The following is a 25619-nucleotide window of genomic DNA, read 5'->3' on the forward strand; positions in this document are numbered from 1 at the left end:
CTCATTTTGAGAAGTTGGGAGCAATAGATTTCTTTTATGGAGTAAAGATGTAATTAGGTTTACCAACTTGCATTTTTTAGGCATGCAAAAATCTATTTTAATTTGAAAAAGAGGCTTTTTTCTTGCAATTCATCATTCTGTGTCGCTAGAAATTCCTATAAATGAAAAGCAGCATTTAATCATACAGGCCGCCGATACATTAGGCAGTGCTACAGCAGAGGCCTCCTTTCTGAAAGATGCTGCTCATGCCCTAGGTCTGAGCACATTGCCTGAGCAGCGCAGGTGGCATAAAGGCAGGTGACATAAAGGGTCAGGCAGATGTGTGCCTGATGCTCCCTATTTTATTTCTTCTGAATATTGGTCCGATTTGAGAGACTGAAGGAGGCAGGTACGCTGCATAGCTGGGGCCCGCTGCTGCTAACAATGACAGATAATGTACCGTAAGAATGTATGCGGGTGATCCAGGTAAAAGCTATGGTAAAAGGTGCTTTTCTCCATTATGCAAATAAAAAAATGGTGCTGCACTTCTTAAATCATGTGGTATGGAGACGAGCTGGTTGTGCTGCTGTGAAATCTTGCTTTGATCAAATTGTTCTGCTTCATGCAGGAACTCCCATCCGTCTTCCACTGCTATGTAACAATATTGCGAATAATAACCCAGAATCAAAATAAAGTTTATATAACTAAATTCTTGATTTTAATTATTTTTATTCTAAAAAGGAAAATTCTGTCCATACAAGTATATTTGTGCCCAAGGCTTTTTACCCGTTTATTTACTAGTCCACAGAAACCCGGGTTATTGGCTTGAAGGGTGAGTGAATGGGTTTCTTGGCAGGTGACACCCACCAAAAGCATGTGAGGTGAGGTTATTTCTTTCCTGATGGCAGCACAGGAAATGACATCACTTGATCTTATGCCTGGAAGACAGCCCATTGTGCTTTTTTATTAAGAAACCTAAGGCTTCAGGGCCTCAGCAAATCCCTATTTAGGGATCTCCCTTCTTCTCCTTTGGACAGATTTGATGTTTGCCTCCCTGCAGCTTATTTTAGGACTGGCACTGGCTGCAACATGGTGATGTGCCGTGATTGACAACAGGCACAGACACCCAATGGTGCAAATTTAGCCATATTTGTCAACCTCAAATATATCATCAGTAGCCTCTGCTTTGGTCAATACTAGAATTGACTATTGTAACATCCTATTGGCTGGTACTTCTAAGGGCAATCTAAAAACTCTTCCGGTAGCTCAAAATGGAGCAGTGAGAGTGGTATTGATGCTGGCCAAAACTGATTACCTGACCTAGGCTAGGAGATCCTTACATCGGCTGCCAGCCCATCATCGCATATCTCATTAAATCCTTTCCCTCACCCACAAATGTGTCACTGGCAAAGCACCTGATTATCTACTGAAGCGGCTGCGCAAGGCTCCCGTCGCGCAAATTCTTCGATCTAATGGATCTAATACACTATTTTCCCCTTGATCCAAGTTGAAAAACCTGTGGCAATAATTTCGATGCCTGTGCACTAGGCTTATGGAATTCTCTCCCGCCCGGTATACGCAGCATCTCAAACCTCACCAGCTTCAAGAAGGCCAGAAAGACCTACCTCTTTAATTCTAAGTATTAGGCCACTCTAGTCTGTTGAGCTGATGTTTCCGGACTCTGGCAATTCCCAGATTTCTTTTTTCTTTTGATCGTCTGTCTTTCATGTGCGCACTGAGGCCTGTGGGCGTGTTGCGCGGAACAAGAATACTAATATTAATAATGCTGAATCTAGCAAAATGTAAATGCAGCCCTACATTTTCAAACTCAGTATCCAGGTTGGGTAAATCATTGAGGTTACAAGAGTGTCCGAACGGATGGCAAGCAGCAACAAAGGGGCAGTGCAAGCCGTAGCTATGTCCAAATGACACCCCTAAAGATGGCTTGCTCTGGATGCGAGCTTTATCTATTTTATTTTGGGTATTTATTGAGTATGAACCTAGCTTCGGGAAGCAGCGGAGCGATCGGGCTAGCTCCTTTCGCCACGCAGCAGGGACGTACCTTTATGACGGGGACACTGAAGTTTGCGTAGATGAAGGCGGTGGACCCTCCAACCTCGACCGAACTTAGCTGAAAGATAGAGCGATGAATAAAAAAGGGGTCAGAGAGAAATTAAACCAAGAAGTGAATAAACACACCATTGTCTGCATTTTCCTATTACGTATATGGGGAACCAAAATGTAATACAGGATAGCACACTGATATCAAAACATTAATTGATGATTAACTAACTGTACAGTATAATTTTCAAGAAATTATGCAAAAAAATCTATGGGCTTGCCACTAACCTCTGTTCCATTCATGATTGTTTTCTATTCCACAGCCCGGAGGTCTGCTGGGTTGCAGATGCCTCACAGCTCGGCCCCAAACAGAGCTGCCTGCCTTGTCTGGCTCTTAGATTTCTAAGATGTATAGCTTGTTCATTAATTACTAAATAATCATACAATATGGCTGACCTTTAAGTAAATGCTGCAGCATGACACCGTTCATTCCCGACGCTGAAACAAGGCCTTCAGTAGCAGAATTACCCTTGCTCTGGCCTCTCTTGCACCTCCGAAACTACTTCACCCCCGCCTCCATAAAAAGACTCGGCTAAGCATGGCATAGCCCTAATCTTGGCATACTTAAAGCAGGCGTTCACGTGGCCAAACGGAAGTGGAGACGGGCCACCAGCCTCGTGCTGAAATCATAAGTAAGACCCTTCTAGCTTTTCTATAAAAACATATTTTTGCAGCTAAACATGTGTGTCATACTTACTTGGTTGATTTAGATCAAAACAGAACCAAAAATATGTGATTTTATTAACAACTGTGCCGCCGCCATTGTTTACTTACAGTCACCGTGTGATTCGCTTGCAAGATTTTTAGTTTATAGATTAGATCAGACCAGGAAAGACATTTCTCTGCACCTGGTAACTCTTGTCTCCAATCCGTACAATACACATTTCTTGGGCCTGGACGGAACAGGTAAAGCGGGCTGGTCTAAAGTTGGGCAGGAACTGCACATCTATATCCAGATTCATCCAGGTGCACGGGCAGTGCCATCTTAACAGTTTTGGGTGCCAGGGGCACAGACAGTTTTGGGCCCCCCTCTGAAACCCATGTTCTACTCCGACCCCCCTCCAAACCCATGTGCCCCCCTCGAAAGCTATGCCCCCTCCCAAAGTGAAAAATGAAGGGATTACATATCTCGAGTCCAATTGAACAGATACAAAGTTTAAGCTTAAAACGGATTAACTAGTTGTTAAAAAAAATGTAAACATATACATCTCTGTGATCTGTTTCCCCAAGAGGATGCTACATTAAGGACAATTCACTTTGTTTTTGTTTCGAATAATATATTCATTTTGAAAGCAAATATAGGAAAAGGATTTTAAGCAAGCATTTATTAAATAAAATGAAAACCTAACACCATGCTGTTGTCTTCCCTTTCCAAAATACCACTTGCCACCCATTACATATGGAATCCAGCAATCTCGTCCTCCCCATTAGAGGGAAGCCGCTGCGCTGGCCATATCACTTCCACCCCATGGCCTCTAACTCGCCCACCACAGCCCACCCACCTCCATGCCCCAGCTGCCACAAGCCTTAGCCACAGTGAAATACAAACCCACAATTGGCTCCTGCTCTCGAAACATTATTGTGGTGTAGTCTCTTTCAGGCGACGGTGCCGCCACAGGCCACCCGCCCTGACAGTGACCCGTCCCAGCTCTGAACAGTAGCATGGACAGGGTGTGCTAATTTATGGCCAGTGCCATCTATTTGCCTTTCCCATCTTCTGCCAGCGAGCTGAGCCATTGTGGGGCTGTCTGCCCGTCCCATTCAGGGGCTAACAAGATCCATTGGATTCTATTTATCGACCCAGTGGTTCATTTGGACTGGAGCACACTGCCACAGTACACACATATTTTGAATGTATCATTTATGTGTGGTCAAATTCCCCCCAAAATTCAAAGGTATCTATATGAATTTGGAAATATGCCGTGCCTCCTCGGTTTCTGGGTTACTTACAGTTCCTGAGGGGTCTCGTGAGTAGAGGGACAGGCATGACAAGCATAAAAGCACCAATGAAAAGACACGCTTCCGTTGCTCTAAAAATATAATCTGTTCCCGAATCCCGTGCCGTCTGCCCATTCCCAACCTGGCCGCCTTCACTGGGTTAATGTCATCGTGCAAGTAACTGATGTGGACCCGTCGGTGCATGATTCAGGGCATAAAGGCTTGTATATTCGTCGGAGCTACTTACACAACTCTTGTGAGCCTCGCCCAGTCACTTTCACTATATGCAAAGTACAATGGATCGTGTTTAGTACACATGTATCTCATTTATCTTCCAAATGTTGTCAGAAAAAAATACCCACAAATATCTTTAAAGCACCGGTTTTCTTCATCCCTTCTTATAATTTAAATGATAGTAACCGAGGATTATCAAATGAATCCTTTAGCTGTCAGTGTAAAAGGCGCCAAGAGTAGGTCAAGCAAATGTCCCACTTACAGGATGATCCTGCCAGCGGGGAATTCGGAAAGAATCAGGCGTCTTAGCACGAGTGTGTGTATGTAGGCGGGTCCTGACCTCAGCCTGTTTTTCGTGGCACACTTCCTTTCCTCCGTGCACTCCCAGCCTACCTGCACACCTCCCAAAATGAAGAAACCCGGGGGATGACGATATCTGGCTGAGGAAGCACCTTATGCAAAGTGCAATCAGTTAAACGGCTGCATGGCGGGACTGCACATCCGGAGATGCGAGCAGGCATGGGGGGGGCCTAGAGGCTGCCTTTATTTACAGCAATTACAGGGCCAAAGACGAGGATGGGGCACATCCTTAAAATAATGGGGAGATAATAAGGAACATGTTGATAGTTGCCGGGGCACCGAAAATATTGCTAGTTGCTTTTAATCAGATTTTGGCATGCTTGCCCACAGGACCAGCAGAGTGTGTTAACCTTCCTGTAAACAATAGTAGAGTGCCTTTGGAGATGGAAATCAGTTGCTTAAGCAGGTATGTCAACAGCCAGAACATTAGCCTGGCGATGTTGGGATAACCGTGGGGAAATACAAGGGAATTCCTTAGAAAAGGCAGCCGAGTGGCTCTGAAATGGAAACCCAAAACCCTGTGGTGGCTAGCCCAGCTCTGGTGACTCAAGAATGCGTGCACACGCACGCGCACGCACGCGCACACACAGACACAACACACAACACACAAACACACACACACACACACACAATATAGACAAAGTGTCAGGCAGCAATCTCGCTGGTACTTTGTTTCTGGAAGTGATGTGTTTATGGCAGCAGGAGTGTACACCAGCCAAATAGGCTGACTTCCTCCTTAAAGTATTGTCATTATTATGGTTGAACCCATCACACAGACAGTAGCTCAACTGTCAACAACGTTCTCAGTCTTGCAAAATAATACTTAAAGTGGCCTTTCAAGAACTCTCCAGCCACCTCCTCCACTACTCTAGCTCTTCCGTCTCTCTTAGAGCAGTTCTCTGTGGGTTGAGTGTGCTTGCGCACACTTAACAGCGGTGGAAGGCATGCTGTGGCAATCACAAGGGGATAAGTGGTAGTACACAGCCTGCTTGAGCGGTCACGCACTGTTAGGGTAATTGTCAAACTTCTGCATCCCATTGTCGCTATTCCCCACATATTGTGCACCAATTACACACACACACACACCCGTCAGTCATGATCCTCAAACAAGCTGGGGGGCTGTCAACATGTTCAGACGTGCATGTGCCTGCAGCTACATTACGATGTGTGTGTGGGGGGAGGGCGTAATACGAAGTACACAATTAGAACAGGAGAGAATCCAATTCACTGCTGCTCCGCTCCTGAACAGTGCGAACTTAGAAGAAAATAAGCCACATTGTAGTACTTACCACAGTGCTGGCCAGACGCCCCCGGCAGCACAGCTCCTCTGAGCCTCCGGGTAACGGGTTCAGGACTTCCCCCCCGTAGTCAGGCCAGAGAAGTACACTGGGCCCGGAGGCGGGGGGCGGAATCGTTAGTCTGCGTGGCCGGTTAGGTGAAAAAACCTCATAGGCCTCGAGAAGAGCAGCACATGGGGCCTTGTGGCTCGTGCTCATGCAGAACTTGACTGTGTTGCATCATGCAGAAGGAAAGAGAAGAGACACAGCCACAAATACAAATCAACCGAATGCCATTTGCTCACAGAAACTGCTGCCTGCATGCATGGCAACAGACTTTTGATTCCTCATTGGTTGATGTGTTGTGCGGCAGAGGCAGAGCAGGACAACAGGCTCCCCATCAAATCAATCACAATTGTTTAAAAATAAATGTGTTCAGTTGAAGCCAGACACACTGGCACTCGAGTGACCATGTGTTCAAATCTGTAAAAGCCGGTGGGGGTGGGGGCACTGACTGGCAGAGCACAGAGCAGCAGAATGAATCCGACTTGCACAATTACGTTGCGTGGCTTTGCTTGAACTTCAAAATCACTGGAGGAGTGGAGCTCAGCCGTGCCTCCAGATGCAGCAGGCACGTGTTGTGTCAGACTCACACTCTCCAGCCCAACCAACAAATTAACATGTCAGTGGCTCAGCCTCCGCCTCCAGGATCCGTGGGCCCCTCCAGAATGGGGGCCCGGGGCACGTGCCCCGTTTGCCCTCCCATAGAGACGTCTCTGTGCACAGGGTGGGTCCGGGTAGTGTAACCTTGCAAATCTCTAAGAGCCAGACAAGGCAGGCAGCTCTGTTTGGGGCCGAGCTGTAGGGCATCTGCAACCCAGCAGACCTCCGGGCTGTGGAATAGAAATCCCTCAAATTGGCTTTGGGGCTCCCTGTGAATGCGCCAAATGTACCGCGACTGTGGGATCTGGGCATGCAGGGCATTTGGTGTATATCTCTGCTGAGGCTGGTGCTCCTCTGGGCTAGATTGTAGCACAGTGGAAAACTGGCCGAATATAGGAGCGCGGTCAGTGATGTATTGGCTTGCCCGGGTGGCCCAAGCCTACCTTGGTTTTGGGTTATTCGTAGCGAGCTGCCCACAGTGGGGATGGAAGGCTCTTGGCTGCAGCCTGATTCTATCCCGAGGAACATCAAAGAACTATTCAAGAAGGCCTCTAAGGTTAGATGGGAAAGTGGTACTAGAGCGATCCTTGCACGCGCAGCCCTCTAAAATGCAACTGGTCCCTTTTCTCTCCTGTATCTCACTCTCTACCTGCAGTGTCCTTCGGGGCTCTATCCTGTCGCCGTAGCTTTTCAACATTTACCTTGCCCCTCTCGCCCGCCTGATCTCCCCCTTCTCTCCTCATTTTCAGTGTTATGCTCTCATTTTCAGTGTTATGCTGACAACACACAGCTTTCCTTCAAGCTTCCCTCCTCTTCCTCCTCTACTTCCTCTCTCATCTCTGACTGTCTAACTGCTATCCAGGCATGGTGTGATGATAACGATCTCTGCCTTAATGGCAGTAAGATTGAAATCCTTCTCATTGGGACTTCTTCCCTCTCCTTCCCTCCTACTCTCTGGCCGCCCTCCTTGCGCCCCCTCCCCTCACCCTCTTGTGAGGCAAAACATCTGGGTGTCATCTTTGACTCTTTTCTCTCCTTCTCACTGCACAACTCTGACCTTACCAAGAAGGCCCACTTTCAGCTTTACCTCCTCAGAGGCATTCGCCCCTTCCTCACCTTCCCCTAGAAAATCAATGGACATCATTCCAAGTCTGGCGGTCTGGAAATAAGGGTGCCGGTACATTGCTACACAGACTGCCAGACTACGAGATTGCCTGCAGGGGCCGGATCTCCTGGCAGGTCTGACATATCGGAAGTGCCAGCCCCTGCAGCCATGGCTTTCACGGAAGCACCGTCACAGTTAGCAACGGCGCCGGTGCTTCCATGTCCCCTTTTGCGTGGAGTACTATGGTACTCTACGGGAATGGAGACTTACCGTTTCCGATTCCTGACATCCCGGTCCGCCACCGGTCATAATATTGTGGGGGCACTGGGATGTCAGGTGGCGGAAATGGTGTTACGAGGTCGGCGGTGGGTTACTGCCGACCTCAGAATGAAGCTCTGTCTCCAGAGCCGTGATGCTCTCCAGGCTGGATTATTGCATACACCTCTTCCTTAACCTTCCTCTCTCCTCACTCTGCCTTCTTCAACTGATCCTGAATAGGACTGCAAGACTCATCCTTGGCCTCAAGCCCAGGGACAGCATCTTTCCAGCCCTAAAATCTCTCCACTGGCTCTTGGTGGTTGCAAGGATCAAATTCAAGACCCTCTGCATCATCCACTGGGGATGGGGACCTCGCTGCATCCAACTCTCTCACCCTAAATACCTCCCCGCTAGACTCCTTCGGTTCTCTAGCTCCAACAGACCAAACGATTTTACAAGCAGAGAGTGGGGGGTAGAACTGTTTCTTCGGTAGGAGCCTCCATCTGGAATGGTCTCCCTGCCCCTGTACGTCTTGAGTTGGATCTCCTTAAATTCCGGAAACTTCTCAAGACTTTCCTTTTTTCATCCTCCTTCCAACTCTCCCTCCCTTGCTAGCCTTCATCTTCTGTTACGACCGGTTGCCAGTGACCCTTATGAGTCCTCTTGGGCCAGGCCTTACTTCAACCAGTCTTCCCCTGCATGCTTTATGAGCACTTGCCCTTGCACTCCCTTTCCAGACTGGCCACCCTCGTCCTCGCACTATTCACCTCTACCAGTATCTTCCCCGGCACTGGCCCTCTTGGCCTCCACCTGGCACTTGCCCATCCCCTGAGGGACCCATCCCTCCTGCACTTCTCCCTCAATGGGTTCCCTCTCCCATCCCTTACCCTGCCCCTCCCCCTTGCTTGCACTTCATGGTACTGCACTTGCACAATCTGAATGTCACAAGGTCTAGCAGGACCGTTACTATTGTTTATTGTTTTTCTCCTGGTCCCCCGCTCCTTTTTGTCTTGTGGCGCCTGAAACAATTCCTGCTGTATAAACACCATACAAATGTTAAATAAATAAAAATAAATAGCATAGGCAGGGCCAGTGCAAGGTTTCCTCTGTCAGTTACGGCATAGGCAGGGCCAGTGCAAGGTTTCCTCTGTCAGTTACGGCGTAGGCAGGGCCAGTGCAAGGTTTCCTCTGTCAGTTACGGCGTAGGCAGCGCCAGTGCAAGGTTTCCTCTGTCAGTTACGGCGTAGGCAGGGCCAGTGCAAGGTTTCCTCTGTCAGTTACGGCGTAGGCAGGGCCAGTGCAAGGTTTCCTCTGTCAGTTACGGCGTAGGCAGGGCCAGTGCAAGGTTTCCTCTGACAGATACGATCTATGAAGGGCCAGTGCAAGCTTACTTCAACATGTATCAGGTATAGCATGGGCAGGGTCAGTGGACGTTTTCCTCCCAAACAGGTGCAGGGTCACTGCAGGTTGCACAACAACCAAGTGCAAGTGCAAGTGCAGCATGGGCAGGGCAGGGCCAGAGCAAACTTTCCACTGAAACAGGTACTGCATGTTTGGGGAACGGGAAAGCACCCCTCACTAAAATATACTGCATGGGCAGGTACAAAACAGAGAGGGCTGGTACAGGTACTGGTACCACATGGACATGGCTAATACATCTTTCCCTAAGAAATGGGTACATGGACAGTGTGGGTAAGGCCAGGTCAAGTTCCCACAAATGGGTACATGTACAGCACAGGCAGGGCCTAGGACAAAATCGCTTAGAAACAGATATAGCATCTGCAGGCTTACTGAAAGCTTCCCTCACAAATAGGTACAATATGTGCAGGGCCATTTATTGCAAGCTTCGGTCACAAAGAGGTGCAACACAGACAGGTCCAGGGGAAGCCCCATGCAAACGAGTACTAGTGCAGCATTCCGGGGGAAGTACACGTTTCTCTTACAAACATGCAAATGAACTGCATTGGCAGGGCAACTTTCTGCAACGGCCTGTGCATATTGCTCTTATACATGGGTACGATCATAGCACAAACAAGACCAATACAAGCTTCCCACACACCCCAATACAGCTACAGCATGTTGAAGCCCATGGCAAGCTCTTCTGACACATGGTACAATTGAAGCAAAGTAAAACCATTGCACACAGATCAGTCATGGGGCTAGTACTCAGAAGCAGCCCTTTTAGCATTGCATATGCAGTTCTATCTATCAGGTTGTTATCCTAATGAACATGTTTGAGACACACGTTGTCCTATTCTGAGAATGTGCAGCAATGTCTGTTCTACTGCTTATTACTGAACGTGCATGAGACCTCTACTCCCATATCTCTCCTGCTTCTACCAGTGAGGTCTCTGCTTTGGCTGGCCGATGCTCTGCCACCGGAAGTTCCAGGAGTGATCCAGGAGTGATCTATCATCACTACTTTCTTCTTTATTTATTCGTATTTTTAAAGCGCACATCAACCTGTTGCAAGTAAGTTTTTTTAGTTACATTAGAGCATTGCATTTCACAGTACTTTCATCCTTCCGAGGTCGATAAATGAGCACCACACACCGTGGGGAATAATAAGAAGCGCTGAGATGCCTGAGGGTTCGTAGCGCTATATAAATGCAAGTTATTGTAGGAAACCACCAAGCTTCACCACATTGATGAGGCCCAGCGAGACCAAAACAGGTCTGTGGTTTCTTGTGTTTCCATACAGAAGGAGCGTGGCCTAGCAGTTCAGACCGGTATGGTGGCAGTTCAACTACTGATTTGCAAATGGCGGGAGCCCTTCTGCAATTGGGCGGGCAGGCTACAAAATGGTGCTATGGAAAGTTGCCTAAAGCAATGCCACTCGTTGAGATTCATTGAGAACCTGCCAGCCATCACATGTTTTGGTTATACTATCTCCCTCTAAATGAAAGAGTGTATGCCCAGACATGGGCCCTTTGCTTGCTACCCCATAGGAAACGAAACTTCACCACACTGATGATGCTCAGCAAAGCCGAAACATGTCTGGAGTTACCTGTGTTTCCATGCAGAGGGGACTCTGCCTAGCTGTGCAGGTTGGGCTGCTCCCATTAGTGCCAGTTTCAATGCTGATTTGCATATGGCTTGTCCTTTTCTGCAGTGGCGCAGATGGGGTTAAAAACGGTGGTGTGGAAATGTCCCTAGAGCAATGCCAGTGGCCAGAATTAATTAAAAACCTTCCACCCATCACACGTTCTGGTAATGATAAAAATGTAACCGCCAGGCATCCATGTAATTCATTGAGCTTGGTTCACGGTGGAGGACAACGCACTGGGCCGAGGAGGTACAGGATGTAAGTTCATTGTGCTCAGCTTCCCTCCCCTACCTGCCACCTTTCCCAAGCCTTTTGTTTTCCAGGCTTTTAATTCTCACCCCTATGCTTTTCAGAAGTTTTGTCATGTAACTGCCCCGGATGCTGTGACTGGTGGGCATTGACACACGCAGTGTCCAGCAGCTAGGTTTACTATGCATCGACCATGCCACTGCGTACTGAGCACTGATTACTTCTGCAGGCCAAGCCCAGCAGGCACATGCTCCCGGAACAGTAAAGGAAGACCACCGGTAGATAAATTGTCAATTATAAGAGATTATCCACAGTTTTGATGAGTTAGGAATACTATTTTCCGTGATGTAGCTGAAGATGTCACAGAACAATAAACCTGGTGGCCATCGAGTCTTACTGAAGGAAACATAGTGATGCTAAAAGGAAATGGTGAGCCGCCATTGGCCGTGCAGGATTCTTTTCCAAGATCTGCCCCATTGGTGGTGTCACTACCTACAAGCCCACTCACCAGATGCCCAAAGTGGGCTTACCACAACCTGCCAGATATCCACTAGCCAAGAAACAAGTGTTTCATTGACGCGCCTCTTCCCTTTAAATCCCTCCCAGCACCACTCCACCACCAATCGACCCCAATGTTTGAATCAACCTGCAGCACGCAGGGCACGGTTCTCCTCTCTGGGATGTGCCATCTTTCTTACACCTGTTCCCCTTCCTTGGCCTCCTATCCTACACCCTCATCACTGCCTGGAAGCTACCACTCAGTGGCTTCTGCACTGTAGAAAACCTTAGCTTCCCACATTTTGTATATTATATTATCACAGTGAGCGCTGAATCAGGAAGGTGTAACTCAACCCATCAGAACCAGGATACATCACCATGGTGCAAAGGAAGGGGCGGGGGAAGGAAGTGTTCATCGGCCATACTTACATAAATCATAAAGGTCGCCACCCGATTGCCGGTGTTGGTTTTGTAGACTGGGCTTGTTAAGGACTGCGTCAAAAAAGAAAAGAAATAGGTTATTGGAGAGGACAATGCAGCTCGACATAATTTAATAATTCATAGGTTAACAAATGCGACAACAAATTGTGCATTGACATTGACAAGACACCTGTCCCACTGATTCATCTAGACGTGCCCTGGTGGAATACCCCGCTATGTTGGTGCTACGGAGAGGCGGCAGATACTGTTCGGAAACCTCCTGGCGATGCAATCATCCGCTCTTGGTTCTCATTGGCTTTGTTGAGGCTCTGATGCAACATTCCCCAATTGTTGCCTCCATTTTTTGTTAGGGCCATCAATTGTTAAGGCCATTTGCATTCTTTCCTCTTTAGTGGCCTTCTAATCTGGTACATGGTTTTAAGGTTTAGGGGACTTTCAGTCAGGGGCAGTCTTTAGGTGCGGAGGGCAAGTGACATCTCTCCCAAACCCCAAAATTAGACCCTTGGATAATTTCAAAGTGATATCCTCTACAGTGCAGACCAAGAGTGTCAGTCCCCTCAGTGAAATAAAGTAAGATGCATATCCTGCTTGCAGGGGTCATCCATGCAACTACCCTAAGTGCAATTCATCAACCTAAACCCACTCCACCTGGGGGAGCCTGCCCTGTACTGTCCAAATCGGGAACATTCCATTGCGATTGAGTTTTTGCTTCAAGAGTGAGGCTTCTTCTTTAGTGAAGCTGTGCCTCCCCCTGTGACTGCCCCAATAACAATGTATGTGCCACCAGGGAAACTGACCTAGGGGTGAAATGGTCCATGATCCTTCATCTCATAGATTAAAAGGTCCACCAGCTGTCCCTATCTCTCTACGGCAGGGCTCTCCATGTACTTTCACCCCAGGTAAACCCTAACTTCCAGATGATCCAACTGCGACACGCTAATTAGGAGACGGCTGAGGCAAGGTGCCTCATGTTGTTAGACCAAAACCTCCCCTTTTTCCAGCTCATCAGAGCAAATGGATATTAAATTCTTGCAAAATAGGGACATTTTTCTAGGGGAATTTTGCAAAGTGGCCTTTCCACGGTGGACTAGGAGCCGCAGGTAAACAAGGCAAAGCTTCTTTTTAGCCATGATCACCCGTTCCAAGAGCTGGAACAGGTGGTAACAGCATCCTTATGCAAGGGCCTTTAACGAGTGTCCTGGTGCCATTACCACCCTTTCCAGCCCGTGGAACTGATGATAATGAATATTAGCACCCTGGGTTTCCAATGCGGAAACCCAGGGCGCTAAGAGCGACGTATTTTGTTTAAATGAACGGGACACCTTGCAGCGTCCCGTTTATTGAAATAAAATACTCACTAAAGATGGCCGACATGGATCAGGAAGGCGGGGCTACATACAAAGGCCCTCTTACATTTCTATGGTGGCCAGGAGGAAGATGGAGTGCAAGCAGCAGCGGGTGTCGCCGTCGCTGATGTAAAAAGGTAAGTGGGGCTGGGAGGGATGGGACATTTTACTTGAAGGGAAGGGAGGGTGGGGGAAGATGTTGGGGTGAGGGATGCAGCCGTCAGGTTGCTTGGAACGAGGGCTTGGATCGTGGGATTCAGCCCGCGATTCAAACAGCCTAATTGGTTGCTTCCCCCACCCGGTGCTAATATTGGTCACAGTGTAGGATAGATAAACCCCAAAGGTTCTATGACAAGACTCAGGTATGGTGTGAAAGCTGATGACACCTGTAATGACGCCATGAAGGCAATAAGTTGACTGTGATCATAAAGGATAATAAACCACGATATGGGAGGAGATTGGGAAATAGTGTTGGATACCTGTGGTGTTGCTTCGTATTACACATGTGAGTTTGTTATTTTTCTTTTCTTATAACAGACAATGGATAGGGACATAACCAATTATTGGCTTTAGGCAAAACTTTCCCTGAGAGCTTCCTAAATGGGACATTTGCCATAGGATTGCTGAAGCATCGCTTTTGATGTCTCCCGGGTGCACTGGGTGAAGGCCACCTGCACTTCCATCTTTGATTGTGCCAGCCTAAACCGGCTGGGACAATAGGGCCTTATTCTATGTCAGATATTTGTCAAGGGGTGGTGACCCCACACCCCTCACCTGCGGAGGACTACGCTCTATATCATCAGAAGAGAGCAATTGACCCGGAAGGGGATGCCGGGGGAGGTTACACAGAAATGATGTACATTATGAGGGGCCAGACCATGAGGGAATATAAAAAGAAGGCAACTTGGATGCGGGTTGGGTTAGTTTGGGCTGTGGGTTAATAGGGTGCTATTTGTAAGATTTGCAAACCAACAATTAAGGATGTCTTGCTTTATCCATTTCAATACGACTCCTGAGTCCTTTACGTTCATAATAGTAAGGAAACTCTCCCCTCGCCATTTCTTGCTCCAGGAATCCTGATATACTGCAGGCCAGTCTTTATTTTGCTCGAATGGCACATGTATAGAGATTTGCACTTTACTGATGTCCCATCAGATAGTTAAGGAAGTGTTCCATTATTGGTAACACTTTTTGTAAACAATCTTGACTTCCATTGTGGGGTTAGACGTCTGTACTGTTCTTTTTTGTTTCTAATAAAATGTAATGTAATATCCCGATTACTTAACGGTAATCTTCATTACTATGAGCCCTATTCTTCCTCCTCATAGTCCTTACTTACTTGAACGCCCCTCTCCCAAGCTCTCTAATACTCTACCAATCTATATCATAGGAGAAACACAGGTTTGCTCTAGTCCTTCCTCTGTGTTTAGTATATTTTATTTTATATGATTATAAAAATTCCCTCACCACCTTAGCCTGTTTAAAGTACCAAGCTAACCTTATATCAGGAGGGAGAGAAGGAATAGGATTCTAACGAGGAAGACTAGGACTCTGAGTAATGAAGATTACCAGTAAGTAATCGAGACATTACCCCCTCATCAGTCTTCTTTTTCACAGTCCTAACTTATTTGAGGGCCTACCAAGCAGCCTTCCAGTAAGGCACTAGATCATATACTTAACTCACCGTGCACATGCAAGTTTTAATAAGAAGCCTACTCTGATACAGAAGCAAGAACAGTAGATTGAAAATCTGAAGATAAGGCTCCCAACTCAGGGCTGGACTGGGAACTAAAAGAGGCCCTGGAAATAATTACTGGGGACCAAAAGAGGCCCTGGAAATAAAGTTCAACGTGGCCCCATATGACACATTTTCAGCAAGCCCAACGTTTTTCCTATGAGAAAATTTGGAAATACTACACAAAAGAGGCCCAGGGTGCAGAGGCCCACCGGGAAATCTCCAGAGTTCCCTATAGGCCAGTCCACCCCTGTCCCAACTAGGAGCTTGTAGTGGTGGAGGAAGGTTGTCATCACTGACTAGGTTTCCACCTGGCAAATGTCTTGAAGAAATGCCCTCCCGGAATTCCAACGAAGAGGCTGCCACCTTCTCGGTTGAGCGGCCCTGAGTTAAGAAGGAAAGGAAGGGGTGTATCTGGAGTAGCAAATGATGATTTTTTTGAGGGGCTAGGTTTATGCCCTTTCTTAGAAGCACTGATTGTGACAAAAAGAGAATCCCTCTAACTAAATGCCTTGGCATGCTGGTGTACGTGGAAGGGCCTGTGCTGCATGCAGTATATGAGGGGAGGTAGAACCTGGAAACACTTTGTTGAGGCCCCTATGGAGTGGTGAATTCACTGTTGGGCAGAGGATAGGAGATGTCAAAGGATGACTTGTCCTGGAAGAACTGGGGGTATGGATCATGGCACAAAAAGGATCCCAGCTCCCCCCAGCCATTGGCCCCCCCAGGTAGGCTACCTTGGCTGAGATGAGTTTGAGGAGAATCCCAACCAGAGGCTAACATGGTGCTACCTGAAGACCCTTCAAAACAAGTGGAAAATCCTAGGGTAGAACCTAGGAACAAACCATAGGACATTTGAGATCAAGGCTGAGGATCAGTATAGACACCAAGGGCTCAATCTCAGAAATCCCTCCTAAAAGTATGGGAAAGCACAGGCAGCTTTATACAGCACCCTTGGTTTGAAGAGGAATATATCCCTAGGGAAAGGAAGAATTCTAAAGGGCTCCAGAGGGGAGCAACCTTTATCCAAACACCATTTGGAAAATGTATGCCAATGCCTTTGGTAGGCCTGTAGAATAGAAGGGTTTCCTGCATCTTGAATACACAGGTCTACACCCCTAGACCATCCCAAGTGCTGCAGACCTAACCTCACAACGTCCGGACCATCAGGTGATGGTACTGCAGCATTGCAGGAGGTAGCTAGGAGACAGGAGGGGAGAAGAGGGCAAGCGAAAAATTCATGGATCCCCCGAGACAAAGCACATCAGGGGAAAGCAAGCGTGCCTAGGTCAATTGGAATGACTGCTAGTACTCTCCTCCTGAACTGTCTTTAGCAGTCTGGGCATAATAGGAAATGGGGGAAAATGTGTAAAGCATACCCTGAGACCACAGGATTGAGAGGGCATCCATTCGTCATTCCCTAGGGGATGGACAGACTTAGACTAACGATGGAATGAGATTAACCAGTTCTAAAGCAAAAAGTTCTACTAAGGTGGTCGCATGGTTCTGGCATATCTGCTGGAAGATGGATTGAGACGGTAAGGGACAGATGACAGAAAAGATCTGCTGAGGGGGAATACTATCATATTGTTTTTCCAGGCAGATAAGCTGCTCTGTGGGAAAAAATATTCTCCATGGACCAACTGAACATTTGATGGGGAAACAGAGCTAAGGTATAGCAAAGTGTTCCTCCTGCCTGTTGATGTAGCTTTATGCTACCTGATTGCCTGTCCTCACTATCACTGGTTAATAATAAAGCTTGGGAGGGAAATGAAGGAGAACCCTGTGGATGGTCATCAACTCTCTCCTATTTGAGGACTGATGGGCTTCCCCGGGGAAGTCACGCACAACCCTAAATAACTAGCATCTCTAGTCAAGGGATAAGGGAGCAGATGGTGCCATAGGCACACCCTCCAGAAGATGGGAGAGAGGGAGCCATCATTGCAAATCCTCCCTGGGCTTGGGACACCATGAAATGGGGGCTTCATATTGATGGGTTGAGGGTACCCAGCTGGCTAGAAAATGCTGCTGCAGCAACGGCTTGAGGTATAAAAGAGACCAATGAACCACTAATGTTGTTGCTGCCAGTTCTGTCTGCACCTCCAGCCATTGCCTTACTGAAGGAGAATCCGTCCTCATGAGATTCAGCGGTATCGCGTTTACGTTCCGATGTCAGCATTACTGGGAAATAAACTCATCCAAATATATGGGGGAGGGTAAAAATGGTCAGGGAGAGGGTTGGGTTAGGGGTCAAACGATAGAGAAAGTGGGTTTGGTGGTAACCCACCCCAAAAATTTCAAAATCAGTCTATGTTTTTTTAGAGTAATTCTGACTTCGGAAAGTACTTTTTAAAAAAAGGCACTCAGCAAATTAACATAGAGCCGATTCAGCAACCTGTTCTGGATCTTCAGCATCGGATCCTCAAGCAGGAATAGCCTCCCTATATCCCTCCTGATATCGAAACAGGCTTCAATAAAAGTGAATTTGTGAGAAGGAATCAGATGTCACATTTCCCAATTTATCAGGGAGCCATGGGTCTATAGGCAAGATCACACCTTCTGCATATCCTTGAAAAGAACAAGGAGTAGAGATTAATCAATTATCAAGTTAGGGAAACAAGTAAACACACAAGTGCAAGGAACCTACTATCTGGGCTACAATCTCAGTAAATAATCCAGGGAGTCATAGCTAGTCCAAAGGGTAGGACTGTAAACTGTTAAATTAGGTTCTGGAGGCAAATCTTAAAATGGCCTGATCAAGCTGCCTGATTTGGATGTGCCGACATGCTTTCCTCAAGACTATCGACAGTGTATATTCTTGTCACCATCTTTAATGGAGTATAGGTTATGAAGTTGTTGACCTGTTTCAGATCTATCACTGGTCTGAAACTCGCGGTGACGTTCTAAACCAGGAACAAAATTGAGTAGCTCAACATTCTCCTCTCCTTGGAAAGGACCCAGCTGATGTAGGAGATTCAAATTCCCTACTGACAATACCTTCCTCTTGAAGGGGTCCAGTGTGGAAGTTGTCTGCAGTAAGCCCTTTGGAGGAGGGTGAGACTGCAAGTCTATACCAGAACTGCCCCAATGATATTGTGGGCCCAGTGGTCCTGAACAGTATCATGTGAACAATGCCCTTACCCATTGAAGATGAGGTATACATGCCACTACATAGCAAGACATTAATAATTAACTCTTTACAATTAAATGATAAATGATTGTTCCTGTCTGTTTAGACTAACAAGCTAAAATGTATATACTTATGAAGATTTCACTAATCAAGCCCTCTGATTTGCAAGAGGGGTTTCAAAGAAGGCGATCTGAAATAGGTAGCGCCAACACATTAAGGAAAAACGTTGACCGATGCTGGTCCTAAAATATCATATGGATCAAATATGCCGACTTGCGACATAACAGCAGATCATTTTGCTCTAGTTGTATAGGAAATCTACCAATAAAACTACATTTATAAATGAACTAAGCTGGGTTCTTATACCCATAACTGGTCATCATCGGCGTTTTGACCTGCGTCATTACCAATTTCATCCTACTTGGCAAACTACAAAAACCTATCGGGATGTGGCATTGGTTCTAAGTGAATAACAGCATAGGTTCTATATCTGTATAGAGTAACAGAAAGAGGTAATTGGATAGTTAACATCAGGTGGGGCGACTAAGCCCTCCCTTCAAAATGGCCACTATGAATGTCACTAAATGTACGATGTCCTGTTGGCTACACACACTATAGGACCCCGAACTATGTAGTCCCCTACAATTAGTTGGCTTTTAAGTTGAACTCTTTGACTCAGACTTTCTTTAGTTTCAATCAGATAGGGAAATCCCACCCTTAGCATAGGGCAAGTTAGGCCTTCTACCATCCTGATTTAATAAAGTATTGCATTTTGAACTTTAAGTTTGTTGTCTGTGTCTTGCATCATGATGCCTTCACACTCCCTAGCCCTCTCCCATAACCCCTCAAACCGTTGTTGTTCCATGTGACGCACTTTCATTGCTGATCTCATCTTCTCTGGTAGCTGCCGGTATCCCGCTGAATATTCGTGGCTGCGGGGAAACGTTTGTGGTGCAAACCTGGCCCCTAGCCCACCTCCAACTCCCAAATTTCACATGCCACTGCCTCTATCCTGATGCCATTTCAATGTTTTTTCCACCTCCAAATGGCATTTTTCTGCTTTTCGTTTTCCGATATTCACGGTTATAGCCGCGACTATCTCTTGCATAAAAAAAAGATGGCAGATTTTTCATTGCTGAAAAGCCTCTCTGCCGCAAATCATCATGGGGATATCATTATTTTTGAGAGAAGCGGGAACCCTCCTCTCCGTCAAATATTTAAAAAAACAACTGGACAGATTAACCTCAAAACTACAAAAGTATGGCAAGTCAACGCTTAGTGCACAAGTTGTTTCAGACCTGGTCCAAATCTGTCCAGCGGTTTTCGCTGTGCGCTGTAGGAAAGACTGACCTTTTTTGTCTAAGGGAAAAGGAACGGGGAGGAGGCCGAAAGTGCTTTTTTTGTTTTCTTAATAACTTTCTTATTTTCTAAAGACTCTTTCCCAAGTGTTCCTGTTCTGGGTGGTGTTAGAACGTGCACAAAATTGTCTGCAAAATGTCAGCTAAATCTGTTGCACGGTTCGAAGGTTATTAGCAATTAATTTGTTGTCATGTTCTATGGCACTCACAACTCATCTTAACTATAGGGCAGCAATATATTTTCCTTTTCTCTATAAAATAAGATATTCATAAAAGGGAATAATAAGCAGACATGTCTATCAATTAGACTGAGAAGATATGTGGCCAAGACCTAAGCTACAGACTGATCTAAACATTCCAGCTTCACCACTAAACTAAAGTGCATGATCCTGGACAAACTATTTTATCTCACTGTGGTTTATCAGCCAAAATTAGATTAGTGATTCAATTCACACTGTACAATACATGCCAACATTATTCTTCCTACTACAGAGATGATCCTGGTTTTAGCTTTGCATTCTGGCACTTGTAGTACTGTATTTATAATGTCTTTATAAAAAAAATGTTTTTAAATGTTATATGGTTATACAATAACCTTGAAAATAAACCCTGAACACAAAAACAAAACAAACACATAGAACAACACAATTTCAACATTTCATCCTCAATTGCATCAAAGAACAAGTTACTTACCAACTGTAACGCTCTTTCGATTGGATGTTCCTCCCACGTATTCCTCATCTTAGATATATATCCTTACCTTCAGCTTTGCTGCTTCGGAAATGTTTTCTCTCTTCACCAGAGGGCGCTCCACTCGAGGCGACGGCGTCGATGTCCCTCAGCGGTATCCGTCGAACACCGATGTCATCCGTTGTATAAATGCCTCGAGCGCGCCAGTTGGCTTCAGTTTGTTTTTTTTCGTGTATCAGAGCCCATGGATTATAGTTAAAGGCGTGCCCCTTTTGACCCAAGCCTTAAAAGAAATTAGAGTGTAAAGCACATAAACTGTACTGTGGGGTAGGATGGGAGGGTCGATGAGGAATACGTGGGAGGAACATCCAATCGAAAGAATGTTACAGTTGGTAAGTAACTTGTTCTTTGAATGGATTGTGTCCTCCCACGTATTCCTCATCTTAGATAGACTCCCAAAGCAGTTTTGTATTGGAGGTGGGAGTACAGACATTGTTTTAGTCATGTACCGAATGGAGTACTGATTTAGCAAATACACCTCCAAAGCATAATTTTTTATGAAAGTATGCATGGATGACGATGTGGCTGCTGCACAAATCTCTTGTACAGGGACACCCCTTTGAAGTGCTGTTGAAGTTGCCATGCCTAGTTGAATGAGCTCAATCCCTCAGGGCGATCTTTTCCAGCTAGTCTATAACACTCAGTTATGGCTAAGATTATCCATCTTGATAATGTTTGTTTGGTTACAGCTAGTCCTAATTTACGGCCAGTGTACCCTACAAACAGTTGATCACACTGACGTATTTTTGTCGATCTTGAAATATAAAAGCTAAGAGCCCTTCTAGGATCTAATCTATGTAGTCGTTCCTCTTCCTTACTTGTGTGGGGAGGAGGGTAGAAAGTAGGTAGTATTGTTTTCTGTGACAGGTGAAATTCTGAGACAATCTTTGGCAAGAAAGAAGGTTTTGATAGGTGCTTTGATAAGCTGTGAAGGACCGCTTGGACAGAGGAACATTTGTTTTGCCTGCTCTTCACTTCTGCAGCACTGCGAGCCATGCAGGCTCTTGCTGGATCTCGTACGCTTCCTGGAGGAGGCGGGCACTGTTGCGGTCACGTGACTGATCACGTGACCTTTCTCCGGCTTTAACTCCCGACACAACCACCCTTGCGGCTTTAAGCCCTGGAGGCAGTAAGGGCTGGAGTTTTCTGTTTCGCTGTTTGGCTGTGACCTGTGTCTGTGCCAGTGAAACGGCTCTTAAAGAAGTTCGGCACCGAGTTCCCAGTCTGCCCCAGTCTGTTCCAGGTCGCATCCATGGCGGACAACAGGAATAAGAAAACTGGCCTCCAGACCCGCCACAAAACTCTGTAACAGCGCCGTATGCTGAATCCTTGGACAGCCTTGAATAAGGCTGCAACCATTGACGGAAAGGTAAGCAAACACATTGTTGCCTTGCCGGCGAACAATCCTGCCGGCCAGTTGCTGGCTACGGCGATTATGTCAAATGATGCTGATGAGCCTGATGCAGCAACTGAGGCCGCGGTCATACCAGCCTGTGTTACCCTCGCAGACCCGTCTGAGGCCACGACCAATGTTGACCCGCCTCCCTCTATTGAATGCAGCAGCGGCCTCGCTGATCTGACTGAGGCCGAGTCTAATAATATCTCACCACCTCACACAAAATGTCGCAATGATCACAGGTCCCTGATCGACCTTGAACAGCCCGTCTCACTATTTGCGTTAGTGCCACTAAAAAAACAATTGCTATCGTTAAATAACTTGCCTGTATCACAATCGATTTGTGAGTTACGAAAGAATATCCCCAGTCCTGTAACTCCGGAGGTGTTTTATTCTCCATTTGAGATTACGGACGCCGATCTGATGGCGGCTTCAAATGATGCATCCACCTCTAATGATCCCGATCAAACCATATCGACAAGCTTGAAAAGCCCAAATGGTACACAGGCAATCATGCATGAGCATTCAGAACAGGACCAACCTCCAGCAAGCCGCCAAGTCGACTGTCCTTTAATGGAGTCAGAATTCGCTCAGAAAATAGGGAGCCTGAGCGTCTCTCCAAGTAACGCTGAGATGACAAAAACTTCATCGGATTCAACTTCACGCTACTCATGAGGGTCTGGCACCTAAAGGGGAAAAGGTCATACGTTACCATGCCACGTCCAACAGAAACTGGCCTGATAAATCTGCAAGACAAACCTTTAATATGTCAGAACTACCATCAGATGAAACAATTATGCATAGCAAACCTGCTGATATGCCACATGGAAAAAACAACTGTGGCGGCATGCTGCCAGTTGCGAGCACCACATCGATGTCATCGGCAAATTCCATCTTGTATGCTGATGTTAATCCTCAAATCCGAGATTCTACATATAAACCCCGGATCACACCAGTTAACGAACAATATGGAAACTCTTTGCATTAACATAATGCCCCGAAAGTGCTGGGCTCATGCGATTCACCATGTCTAGAAAAAGGCAATTCTAACTACACGCATGCAGCATTCATGAATCCTTTAAAAACAACTCTGCCACACCAAACTCGCGAGCTTGCCAAGTCTAACACAAGTACGCGGCTGGCGCCCACGAGGAAAAGTAATAGCGCTAAAGGACTCGTGTCGGCACGAAAAAATGGCCATACAGTCGAAATCCATGCACAAATCAATGACTCTTCGAGTCTCTCGGCAAGCGGTGCCGAAAACACCGGACATACACCATCTAAGGCCAGTCTTTCCTCAGCTGCCGCCATGCAAATCCATAACAATGTTTTGGCGGCTTCTTCCATGGCGATGATGCCTTTTGTGAAACTTTATGAAGCCCTAAGTGAACGGATTCAGGATCAAGGTGCATTGCTATTGAATCTAACCCAGAAAATGGATCAAACTGAAAGGTCCAATACGTTCCTAAAAGAGAAAATACTCGCAGAGGCCGAGCGCACTGCAGCATGGCAACAAAAGCAATGCAACGTGACCACTCGAAACAGTTGCCAATACGATAAATTGGTCGTCGGCTTGCTAGAAGCTTTTAAGCTTACGAGAAAGTGCCACTGCTCTGTCTCTCATGGCTGCGACGGTATATGCACTCTGCAAATTGACACGACAGTTCATAATAAGCAGACTGCTCGGACCTCGTTGGATCAGACTCGCTCCTTGAACTCCTTGACGGATACTGCCAGTGGGATAAATGCGGATATGGTGGACCCCCGACACAAAATTTAAAAAATCACCATAGTAGCAGGAGCAAATCCATCCCAAAACTCCCTGAACCTGGAACACACCAACGAAAAGGCAAAATGCAGGGATGTCCCGAAAAATAATTCTCATGATGATGGAATCACTGTGGCTAGTACTGAAAGCTCTCAGGTTGACACCCAACCACAAATAACTGTACTCGGCATCTTTACTGGTACGACAAAAACAACTTCAATCACCTTACACACGGATGCAACCAAAACATCTGGAAATAATGCAAGTGGTAAATCGCTAAAGAAACCCAAACTGGCTGGACCCTCAAAGACCAAGTCATTTATAAGAAATCTATCCACTCCACCAAAACTAAGTTTATTTAAACGCAATGACGGTCATAAAAAGAAACAGCCAGATCCTGTAGCAATCAAGACCACCCAGGCTCACTCTATTCAAGAGAATCAAAAACCGACCCGAAAACGAAGAAGAAGAATTTCTGATTATGAGACAAGTACCACCACAACTGCATCCACTTCAATCAACCTTTGTGATCTATCCACATACTCGATCCAGGACGATCAAGATACCTCTAGTGCCTCAAGTCGCAATCTTTTGGATTCTATTCAAGCCTATGCTCAGAAGACAAATAATGGCTTAGCAAAAGTAATGAAACTCTCAGCTGAGAATCGCCAATCCACCAGTGCAGGCTTTGTAAAGGCAAACTTAGTGTCTGAGGTTGAAACCCAGCTGAACCCGAAACTTACCTGAAACCAACGAAATCAGCGCGTTCACTTCAAAACGAGGGTGCATGAAAATAAAATCATTAAAGGAGCACATGGTCACAGTAAATTACGCTTACAAAACATCCAAAGTGATGACGCTGAAGTAAATCTCAACCGAGCGAACATCATGAAATTATTGAAATGTGTGCCTTCACTTCGAAAAATTGAATCAGATGACATACGGATTGTCGAATATGCTACAGAAAAATCCTCGGATCAGGTGCTCTTGCATATTAATTCAGCTAGTGTACGTAGCACTCTCTTAAGGGCCTGCGATGAGCTGTTGTTCTTTGGTTTTGAAATCTCGTCTGAACCTGAGCAGGATGAATCTTCTCAAACAGGAAATCCAAATGAAGGAAACAAGCGACATACGAAACCTGTCGATTATGCCGCGTTAAGGCAGTCGATGAGTGTCACCAAGAAACCAAGACACGAACAAACTCTGCAGAAAAACGTACCGGACAAAAAATCTAATCAAAATCAATTTCAGAATCAACATTAGCCATGACTGACCAATACTGAATATCCACTTTTATTCTTATCATGGAACACACACGGTTTTAAACACTTATTCAATGCCTTTGAAATCCCCTTGAAAAGTGTTTTCATCATATGTCTACAGGAAACATGGCTTTGCAAACCGCCTACGTGTGATGGATTCACCATCTTTTTAAATCCTGCGGAAAAAAATGCTATGGGTCGTCCAAGCTCAGGCCTAATACCAATGGTGAGAATAATACAAACATGGTCAAGTCCTGTGTTAGTAAATCCTAACCCTTATGTGCAAGGTACCCTCATGCACACAATGGAAAAAAGTCCATTAGCCAGGAAACACTTATTGATCATAAACGGCTACTGGAACCCAGCAAGGATCAGCACAGATGTCTTCATAACTGCAATCACACAGCTAATAGACGATGCCATGCTAGCTCATAACAACCTGTCAGTTATTTGCTGTGGAGACCTGAATTGCACCTGGTTCCAGTTTGACCATTCTTTGCAAACATATCAGCGACTGCCGAATGACATGATCGAAGAAAGAGGACAAAGATGGCAGACTGCCATGGGCTTGCGTGACTTATCCATGCTAAATGGTACAACAAAAGGAGATGTTCCCGCTAAGCCAACATGGCATTGTGATACAACACATAGTATCCTTGACTACATATGGGTATCTAGCAATCTTGAAACAAAGATTGTTGATTT

The 25619-nt window shown here is 46.1% G+C and overlaps 1 protein-coding gene across 2 annotated transcripts in view; it reads right to left on the reverse strand.

Moving 5' to 3' along the window:
- P4HA3 (prolyl 4-hydroxylase subunit alpha 3) overlaps positions 1–25619 on the reverse strand; it is a 356959-nt gene that overhangs the window by 12866 nt on the left and 318474 nt on the right. For both annotated transcript variants that reach the window (XM_069640141.1, XM_069640140.1), the window contains exons 10-11: positions 12158–12220; positions 2042–2110 (exon numbers count right to left, since the gene is read on the reverse strand). In XM_069640141.1, the coding sequence (XP_069496242.1) occupies positions 2042–2110; positions 12158–12220 (132 nt within the window). The remainder of the gene's footprint in view (positions 1–2041; positions 2111–12157; positions 12221–25619) is intronic.

Source organism: Ambystoma mexicanum, chromosome 7q (assembly GCF_040938575.1).
Source record: "Ambystoma mexicanum isolate Mex_15411 chromosome 7q, UKY_AmexF1_1, whole genome shotgun sequence".
Taxonomy (NCBI): Eukaryota; Metazoa; Chordata; class Amphibia; order Caudata; family Ambystomatidae; genus Ambystoma; species Ambystoma mexicanum.